This window comes from Littorina saxatilis, linkage group LG16 (assembly GCF_037325665.1).
Source record: "Littorina saxatilis isolate snail1 linkage group LG16, US_GU_Lsax_2.0, whole genome shotgun sequence".
NCBI classification, from domain to species: domain Eukaryota; kingdom Metazoa; phylum Mollusca; class Gastropoda; order Littorinimorpha; family Littorinidae; genus Littorina; species Littorina saxatilis.
The window spans coordinates 1114097-1124589 of record NC_090260.1 but is presented as its reverse complement, the minus strand read 5'-3'; the positions used below and the strand labels follow the sequence as shown (position 1 = coordinate 1124589).

Below are 10493 nucleotides of genomic sequence, written 5' to 3'. Positions count from 1 at the left end.
ATGTGAACATATCTATTTTTTCATTCATTATCATCATCATACAATTGTGCCAGAAGAAATACACCACAAAGACTGCTTGACATGGCAAGTCAGCCATGGATTATAACACAGGTCTGGTTTGTGTGTAGATTATAGTTCTGAGCCCTTTTTTTGCAAACTGATCATTCAAGTTGCATATGAATTAACTTGCAAGGCACTTTATTGCATTTAACAAATGACAACACTCTTAGATCCAAACAATCACAGCCTTCATCCAGAGGTGACAGTACAAATGAAACAAAAATAATGTTGTACCATTGCGAATTAACCAGGGAATCCATTTAAGGAAGAATAAGTTTCAATGAAATGTTTATAACGCCTGCAGGGGTCCATGAGGCTGCGTAGGTCTCCTGGTGGGTTTTTTGGGGCAACGCCCGGAGAAGCTGAAGCATTTTGGCCTTGTAAATATGAAGTTAACCGCCTCTGGGGAAAAATTAAAGGTACTGAACTTGTCAAATCCAGGTGCACGGAGCCCCTGGGGCTTTTAGTCATACCTCAGGCAGCTATCCGTTAGAAGAACTACCAAATTTCATTGACTTGCACCCAAAAAGTCAAGAACTGCGATTTTTTTACGAATTAATTTCGTACTCGGACCCGGCTGGTCTTGGCCTATTTTTGGATCTAATTTTAGATCAGGTAGATCACCACATCATGCACAAAAAGACACGTCACTAGCAAACTATGTCAGACGTCATCATGAGTTTGTGTAAAACAAAATGGAGGCCGGAATCACTCAGTTGAATCGAACTCCGACCAAACACCAACGTTATAACTAGGTTAATTTATGCACTCGTGTGAACAAGAAACTGTCGAGCTTTACAGATGTCGTCGTTGGGTAGTTTTGGGTTTGTTTTACTACCATAGGAGGATTTTTGAACTGTAAATGCACTCAGCTGCAACAAAAACCGCAAAACGAAGGCTGTGAGCTGCACTGGGCCTTTAAGTGTTACTTTAAGTGTGCATGAAAAGAAAAACACTACTTCGTCCCTCTCCCCAGGGTTAACGTTTTTTTTTAATGTTTTTATTTTTAATTTATTTTCTTGTTGCTGAGAAATTGCTGAAATTTGGATTGCCTGATTAAACAAAACAATGACAAGCTATGAGTCAGGGCGGGCAACTCTGGCAGTCAGCATTTGTTCCTTCTCCAGTTCTCTCTCTTGCTGGTGCGCTCTCTGCAGCTCTTCCTTCTGTTTCTGCTGCTGGAGCTTCAGTGCTCGCCTCTGTGACACAAACATCAACACTTTGAGTTTGACACAGACAGCTGAGGGCTGGATCAAGAGGGGTGGAGGGGGGGAGGGTGGAGAGGGTGTTAAAGGGTTCTGGAAGGCCCCCACCTCCTTACCTAGCAATATTTACTTTTTTTTCTAAATCAGTGTACAGGGCAACTATCCTCATTTGGTTGGTGCGCCTGATGTCCCTGAGTGACAGATAAAGTGGATAGTGTACCTACGAATAGAAACAGCCCTTTCACTTGAATGCTACATGTGTCACCAGCAAGCCTCCCAGCCTGGCCAGCCCATATGTACCTGCCTCATGTTGGACCACCCCCCCCCCCCCCCCCCCCTCTTATACACCAGGTCTAGCCCTGGACATGCAGACACACTACATACAGACCGAAGAACCAGTGCACACAGAAAGATAGACAGATAGACATATTCACACACGCATACACACTGGGATAGATGTAAACTTATTACTGAACTTTGAAAAAAGTAATGTTTATAATGAAGCCAAACCTTGAGTTTTGCAGCCTTGTCGTGAAGATTTGTCATGTCCCTCTTGACGCTGAGTAGCTTGTTGTGGTAATTCTTGGCTTTCATCATCTGCAACACAAACACACAGTCACTCATACAGCACAAACATCACCAATTGTACATGCAGGAAAGTAACAAAGACATTCTAGTGAGTCACAGATCGACGTCATCATGAAAGTTTTACTGCAACTAGTTTTGGTCAGCTTTTCATCAGAAGGCCAAAACTGAATAGTATTTATATTTGTACCTCATGGATAGAAAGATAAAAGAATGTTAAATCATGTATTTTTCATTGTGTTTTAGAGAATATTTCTCATTGAAAAAGATTTATTAGTCTAACGCACAAAAACATAAAAATTGCCAAGAATCAAGTTACGCTAACATTCCAGGAAGACAAGAAGATACAGGTAGACAAGAAGATACAGGAAGACAACAAGATACAGGTAGACAACAAGGTACAGGTAGACAACAAGATACAGGTAGACAACAAGATACAGGTAGACAACAAGATACAGGTAGACAACAAGATACAGGTAGACAAGATACAGGTAGACAAGATACAGGTAGACAACAAGATACAGGTAGACAACAAGATACAGGTAGACAACAAGATACAGGTAGACAAGATACAGGTAGACAACAAGATACAGGAAGACAACAAGATACAGGAAGACAACAAGATACAGGTAGACAACAAGATACAGGTAGACAACAAGATACAGGTAGACAACAAGATACAGGAAGACAACAAGATACAGGTAGACAACAAGATATAGGTAGACAGGAGCCCCTTAACTTAGGGCTTTCAGTCACGCCTCATCAATACATCCATTGGACAAAAAATACATAGTTTCTTGACTTTCTTGCAAGGAGTCGAAAACTGCTTGTACTTTCTTCAATTACGTAAGAAAATTGTAAAAAATAGTATTTGGTTCCATTTTGGCATGCCACCCACAGCCATTGCTAAGCCCCAGGCAGAGTGTGATCACAGGAAATGTTCATTACATTTTTGGCGGGGGTTGCATACTGACAATTCGAGAGATAGTTGTGTAAAGCTTTGGACTGTTGATATCCTTATTGGTGTCACCTGCGGGATAGTTGTGTAAAGCTTTGGACTGTTAATATCCTTATTGGTGTCACCTGCGGGATAGTTGTGTAAAGCTTTGGACTGTTAATATCCTTATTGGTGTCACCTGCGGGATAGTTGTGTAAAGCTTTGGACTGTTAATATCCTTATTGGTGTCACCTGCGGGATAGTTGTGTAAAGCTTTGGACTGTTGATATCCTTATTGGTGTCACCTGCGGGATAGTTGTGTAAAGCTTTGGACTGTTAATATCCTTATTGGTGTCACCTGCGGGATAGTTGTGTAAAGCTTTGGACTGTTAATATCCTTATTGGTGTCACCTGCGGGATAGTTGTGTAAAGCTTTGGACTGTTAATATCCTTATTTGTGTCACCGAGAGCAAGAAGCACAACAACCAGTTTGGAGGCAAAGCCCAGTCAAACACTGGGTTGAGATTGTCAAGCTAATTGCTCAGCTCTATAAAAACTGTTATGTCAACGTGTCACGTGTACGCAAAGGTTCCCATGAACATACACGGAGACAGCAGCCGCCAGACCCCATCACAAACACAACTCTACAATCTATTTATTTAGCTTTTAGATTTGTATAGCGCTTGACGTTCTCTAAGCGCTTTACATATTAATTTCTGCCATGTGAGATGGAATTTTTTACACAATATATCACGCATTCACATCGACCAGTAAATCTCAAGCCATTACGGCAAATATTTACTTTTCACGGCCTATTATTCCAAGTCACACGGGTATTTGGTGGACATTTTTAATCTATGCCTTTTTCAATTTTGCCAGGAAAAACCCTTTTGTCAATCGTGGGATCTTTAACGTACACACACCAATGTAATTCACAGGTGTCGGCTACGTAAAAGAAACGTTGAGCTATAAATAGCTCGTGCTCTTCAACGGCAGACAACTGTTGTGAAGGGTGACGCAGTAGTCTCCCTGTCACATCTGTGACAAAAAGACAAACTGTCGCTTCAACGGTGCTCTGAGAAATTCCGCATCTTTGATAAAGCAGTGCTGAGATTATACACATACCCAGTGAGCTATCAGGGATACAAACAGTGCTGAGATTATACACATACCCAGTGAGCTATCAGGGATACAAACAGTGCTGAGATTATACACATACCCAGTGAGCTATCAGGGATACAAACAGTGCTGAGATTATACACATACCCAGTGAGCTATCAGGGATACAAACAGTCTTTGTTTCTGTTCTCACCATGTCTGAGAGCTGAGCATGCGCCGTGCACTCGCTGAACTTTGCGTTCTCCTGTTCCAGCGTGTCGATCAGCACGGTCTGACTGGACCTGTAACACACACACACACATCCATACATCATTTACATATTGACCTGTAACACACACACACACACCCATACATCGATCATTTACATATTGCCCTGTAACACACACACCCATACATCATTTACATATTGACCTGTAACACACATACACACACATTCATACATCATTTACATATTGACCTGTAACACACACACACGCATCCATACATCATTTACATATTGACCTGTAACACACACACATCATTTACATATTGACCTGTAACACACAGTGACACACACACACACACATTCATACATCATTTACATATTGACCTGTAACACACACAAACACATTCATATATCATTTACATATTGACCTGTAACACACACACACAAATACATTCATACATCATTTACATATTGCCCTGTAACACACACACCCATACATCATTTACATATTGACCTGTCACACACACACACACACCCATGCATCATTTACATATTGACCTGTAACACACACAAACACATTCATATATCATTTACATATTGACCTGTAACACACACACACAAATACATTCATACATCATTTACATATTGCCCTGTAACACACACACAAAAACACACATCATTTACATATTGACCTGTAACACACACACATCCATACATCATTTACATATTGACCTGTAACACACACACACACACACACACCCATACATCATTTACATATTGACCTGTAACACACACACACACACATTCATACATCATTTACATATTGACCTGTAACACACTACACACAGACACACATCATTTACATATTGACCTGTGACACACACATACACACATCCATACATCATTTACATATTGACCTGTAACACACACACACACACACACACACACACACACACACACACACACACACACACACAGCCCTGAGAGTAAAAAAATGTTGCACTAGCCTCTTTTAGGGCTGACACACAACCACACATAAACACACATAAACACACACCCACATCAACATGCACCCACATCAACGCATACAAACACGCTTGGATGCATACACACACACAACCACGCACAAACACACACTCACATGCACAAACACATGCACGCACGCACGCACACACACACACGCACACACACCACACACACCACACACACGCATGCACAAACACACACACATGCACGCACGCACACACCCTCCCTCTTACACCAAATCTTTCTTTAGCCCACCACTTAATTTACTCACAGAATTTCTGTTATGGATGATTTGGACTTTTCTAAGCTGGGCATAAAGTTCTCCATGAATCCGTTGCTCAGCTTTTGTACTATGGCCGGGTCTACCGTCTCTTCTTCCCCTGAACATAACAACATCTGGTTGTCATAACAACACTCCCACTCCAAGGGCCAACAGCTGCCAAAAAGGTCATACATGTACACAAGTTAAAGACACATTTCTATCATCTACTGGATTTATAAAGCATAATCTGATTTGTTTCCTTATCTCATCTGTGATAAAACTATCTTTTAAACTTGGAATGGTTCAATTAAAGTTTAAATTGGATTTTTTAATTTTTTTTTATAAATGATGCCTTCTTCTCCTTATTCTTGTTCTTCAACTTTCCCCCAAAAAATCAGCAGGTCTGAAATTTCAAATAATTTTTGAAGTCAACCGTCAACTCCAGCATTTTCAATATTTTAGACTTAGAAGATTTAGAATGTTCAAGTTGTAAAAAGAATCAGGAATGTGAGAAGAAGCAGTGTAAACTTGGCAACACGTACAGACTTGGACTGAAGTTACCAGTAGACTTCCTTAACTGTACACAGTTATAGTTCATCAATGCAGCCTAAAGCCTGTCCTTAACTGTACACAGTTATAGTTCATCAATGCAGCCTGAAGCCTGTCTTTAACTGTAGACAGTTATAGTTCATCAATGCAGCCTAAAGCCTGACCTTAACTGTACACAGTTATAGTTCATCAATGCAGCCTAAAGCCTGTCTTTAACTGTAGACAGTTATAGTTCATCAATGCAGCCTGAAGCCTGTCCTTAACTGTACACAGTTATAGTTCATCAATGCAGCCTGAAGCCTGTCCTTAACTGTACACAGTTATAGTTCATCAATGCAGCCTGAAGCCTGTCTTTAACTGTACACAGTTATAGTTCATCAATGCAGCCTGAAGCCTGTCCTCAACTGTACACAGTTATAGTTCATCAATGCAGCCTGAAGCCTGACCTTAACTGTACACAGTTATAGTTCATCAATGCAGCCTAAAGCCTGACCTTAACTGTAGACAGTTATAGTTCATCAATGCAGCCTGAAGCCTGACCTTAACTGTACACAGTTATAGTTCATCAATGCAGCCTAAAGCCTGTCTTTAACTAGACAGTTATAGTTCATCAATGCAGCCTGAAGCCTGTCCTTAACTGTAGACAGTTATAGTTCATCAATGCAGCCTGAAGCCTGTCCTTAATTGGGCAAAGTCAACTTCAGGAAGCTGGCCGTACGGAGCTCTAGCATTGAGTTTTCAGTAGAAAGAATTTGCGAAGTCGACTTCGTGCTCAATTGAGGACTTCCTGAAGGGTAAGATGAGTGAGATCTACATAGGATATACAGTGACGGTGTCACAAACTAAAAACTCTGCCTGAAGGGTAAGATGAGTGAGATCTACATAGGATATACAGTGACGGTGTCACAAACTAAAAACTCTGCCTGAAGGGTAAGATGAGTGAGATCTACATAGGATATACAGTGACGGTGTCACAAACTAAAAACTTTGCCTGAACAATCCTTCTCATTGTGGTCAATACGCATGCGCTAACATGGGGAGATTAATCAGGTCGTGAACAACCTAACCCTAACCCATGGTTCGTTGGGTCAAAGAGTCGCATTTTTTAAGTCCAAGATTGGCGCATGCGCATTGACCACAATGAGAAGGATTGATGAGCAGAGGTTTCACTTCGTGACACCGGCCCCAATTGAATGTCAGAATGACCCCCACCCCCCACCTTCATTAGCCAATCTTTTTCTGATGCAGATTTTCTCTTACAAATGAGATATGTCTCTATTTACTTTAAGACTCCTTTTAAGAGATGACTTGCTGACTTATTGATGGCACATGTATTAAAGGGATGTTCCGCTTCGTGAATTTATGTAAAACTATTTTTGTTCACTTACCCATGCGAAAGCCGGTGTCATCTGATGGCTCCAGGTCATACACACTCCCTGCATCTTCCTTTTGGCTGCAGTCCCCTTCATTCTGAAAGCCGGTGTCATCTGATGGCTCCAGGTCATACACACTCCCTGCATCTTCCTTTTGGCTGCAGTCCCCTTCATTCTGAAAGACAATATGGAGAACCCTGAATATGTAATGTTGAAACTATCCCGAATTAGCCCCATGTAAGGTTCCTTGTCACCCAGATCAAATGAATCTCAAAATGTTCACTCTGTTTTCAGTGTGTGGCATCGCTCCCAAGGGCTATAACTCTACGTCTACAGTGGGACCTGACTTTTAAGACCCCCCCCCCCCCCCCAATTTATTCTTAAAACAACCTCCCTTTTACGACCCTGCTGGGGGCCCGGGTAGCTCAGTTGGTAGAGCACTGGACTTGTGATGGAAAGGTCAAAGGTCGCTGGTTCCAATCTGGGTCGGGACAGACACGGGTCAACTTTATGTGCAGACCCAGAGACGGTATCCATCTCCCATCCCCGTGTTACTACAGTACCTCGGTCATTCTGCCATAAGTGCAGATGGCGTACCATCTAAACACGCATGCACACCGTGAGGGCGTAAAAACTCGAATTATCATATTTATACCCATATCATGAGGTAAAATATTTAGCCTGTAGGTCAGTAAGCATTCTCACATTCTTCAAGACCCTGTTTTGTCAGATTTTCTGTTCATTATGTAGTGTTTGTGGATTTCCCTTACAGAGTAAGGGAAACAACTCCCTTTTCCCATGACCGGAACCAATAAGCCACGCTTCGGCGGGCTTATTGGTTAGTGTGATACTGAAGACCAAACAAGACGGACATTACTGCACTGAGCGTGCGATAACAAGTGACTTGGTAAGTCTACCTGTTGGGGCGAGCTACCCTGATGTGACTCAATTATGCCGTCGTGGCGTTGTGCTGTCTGGGCTTACAATAAGGCTGGGCCTTACAAGCCCCGGGCTGCGTTTACGTCTTTTATCCAGCAGCACTTTCCGAGCTGGGTGCTGCCTTTTACACGTGTGTTGTCATGTTCGTCAGAGCGATAGAGTGCATGCGTGAAATGTCTCGTCTTGTACGTTGTATGTTTACAGCTCGGCAAACACTGCAATGACCTCTGTAAATTGACCCCCATTTTAAGACTCCCTCCTTGTTAAGACCCTGTCTTTTCAGAGTTTAGAAGGTCGTAAAGGGAGGTTCCACCGTAGTCTGTTACTGACCTTGACCTCTGATGATTGTTGCTGAAGATTGTCCTGGTCACCATTGGATTCGTCGGCTGGGTTGTCTGTCCCCTGAGACCGCTCTTCTGTAGCACTCATTTTCACCTCTGGTGATGTTTTATGCACCTGTAGGTAAGAGCTCTACAATGTCACAACTCAGTATACATGCATGAATGTTTGTCTAGTTTCCAACATTCCTTCCAAAGGTTAAACAAGTCGCGTAAGGCGAAAATACAACATTTAGTCAAGTAGCTGTCGAACTCACAGAATGAAACTGAACGCAATGCCATTTTTCAGCAAGACCGTATACTCGTTGCATCGTCAGTCCACCGCTCATGGCAAAGGCAGTGAAATTGACAAGAAGAGCGGGGTAGTAGTTGCGCTAAGAAGGATAGCACGCATTTCTGTACCTCTCTTTGTTTTAACTTTCTGAGCGTGTTTTTAATCCAAACATATCATATTTATATGTTTTTGGAATCAGGAACCGACAAGGAATAAGATGAAAGTGTTTTTAAATTGATTTCGACAATTTAATTTTGATAATAATTTTTAAATATTTAATTTTCAGAGCTTGTTTTTAATCCAAATATAACATATTTATATGTTTTTGGAATCAGCAAATCATGGAGAATAAGATGAACGTAAATTTGGATCGTTTTATAAATTTTTATTTTTTTTTACAATTTTCAGATTTTTAATGACCAAAGCCATAAATTAATTTTTAAGCCACCAAGCTGAAATGCAATACCGAAGTCCGGGCTTTGTCGAAGATTACTTGACCAAAATTTCAACCAATTTGGTTGAAAAATGAGAGCGTGACAGTGCCGCCTCAACTTTCACGAAAAGCCGGATATGACGTCATCAAAGACATTTATCAAAAAAATGAAAAAAACGTCTGGGGATTTCATACCCAGGAACTCTCATGTCAAATTTCATAAAGATCGGTCCAGTAGTTTAGTCTGAATCGCTCTACACACACACACAGACAGACACACACACACACGCACACACACACGCACGCACATACACCACGACCCTCGTCTCGATTCCCCCCTCTACGTTAAAACATTTAGTCAAAACTTGACTAAATGTAAAAAAAAATGTCCATACCCAGGGGCGGATCAGTTCATTTTATGGGGGGGGGGGGGGGGAGGGGGTTTCCAAAAGTATAATTTTATTGTGAAGATATATATATGGGGTGTGAAGGCGCGAAGCGCCGAGCCGACGGCGCGAAGCGCCTAGCTTGCTAGAAAAAAAAGGATGCAAAATGGTGCAATCTGGTGCATTCTGAGGATGATCATTACCAGTTTCAGGCAGCAGATTTTGTCACTGATTAATACCCCAAAAATTGAAACTCAACCCAAAAAAAACCCACAAAAATATTTTTATTTTTTGCCTTGGGGGGGATAGATACAGACAGTGCAAGAGTGATCATACATTGTGATACGTTTAGAAGAAGAACTGAGGGACCGCAGAATACAAGAGTGTCACTTATTTTGCCATAAACATTATTACAAGAAAATCCAACAACAACAAAAACAGGAAAATGCCCAAGAACAGATACTGTTCTCTCCAACTCCGATCTTGTGCTCCGATCAAGCAGGGACCTATATATATGGATCAAGCAAGGATGTACTCTGATATTAAAAGGAAAGACACAAAACACGTTCATGTACCTGGAATAGAATGCAACATGGAGGTTAAAAAACGCCAGACTGAACTCGAAGCTCAAGTACCCCCTTACAAATTTTAGCACCCGTTATTTTCGATCCAAAAACTGTGTTAAAAGTTCTTTCGTCTGCTATCACAACACAGGCACATGACTATTTAAGAGTAACGTCCCCTCCTTACCTCAATCTCAATAGTCCGTCAGTAATTTTTCAATAAAAACATTCATACAACT

General features: G+C 41.4%; 1 protein-coding gene across 2 annotated transcripts; it reads right to left on the bottom strand.

Annotated features, from left to right (window-relative positions):
• Nucleotides 1-615: 615 nt before the first annotated feature.
• Nucleotides 616-10429, bottom strand: LOC138950162 (biogenesis of lysosome-related organelles complex 1 subunit 6-like). 2 transcript variants are annotated; one of them, XM_070321902.1, is made up of 7 exons: nt 10267-10429; nt 8591-8716; nt 7337-7418; nt 5409-5517; nt 4100-4187; nt 1776-1862; nt 616-1259 (listed from the first exon to the last, which is right to left on the bottom strand). In XM_070321902.1, the coding sequence occupies exons 2-7, from the start codon at nt 8687-8689 to the stop codon at nt 1137-1139; spliced, it is 588 nt and encodes a 195-aa protein (XP_070178003.1). In that variant the 5' UTR covers nt 8690-8716; nt 10267-10429; the 3' UTR covers nt 616-1136. The 2 variants fall into 2 exon arrangements, with proteins under 2 accessions (XP_070178003.1, XP_070178002.1); XM_070321901.1 differs by having other exon boundaries at nt 7337-7496; nt 10267-10427.
• Between the last annotated feature and the right edge of the window lie 64 nt (nt 10430-10493).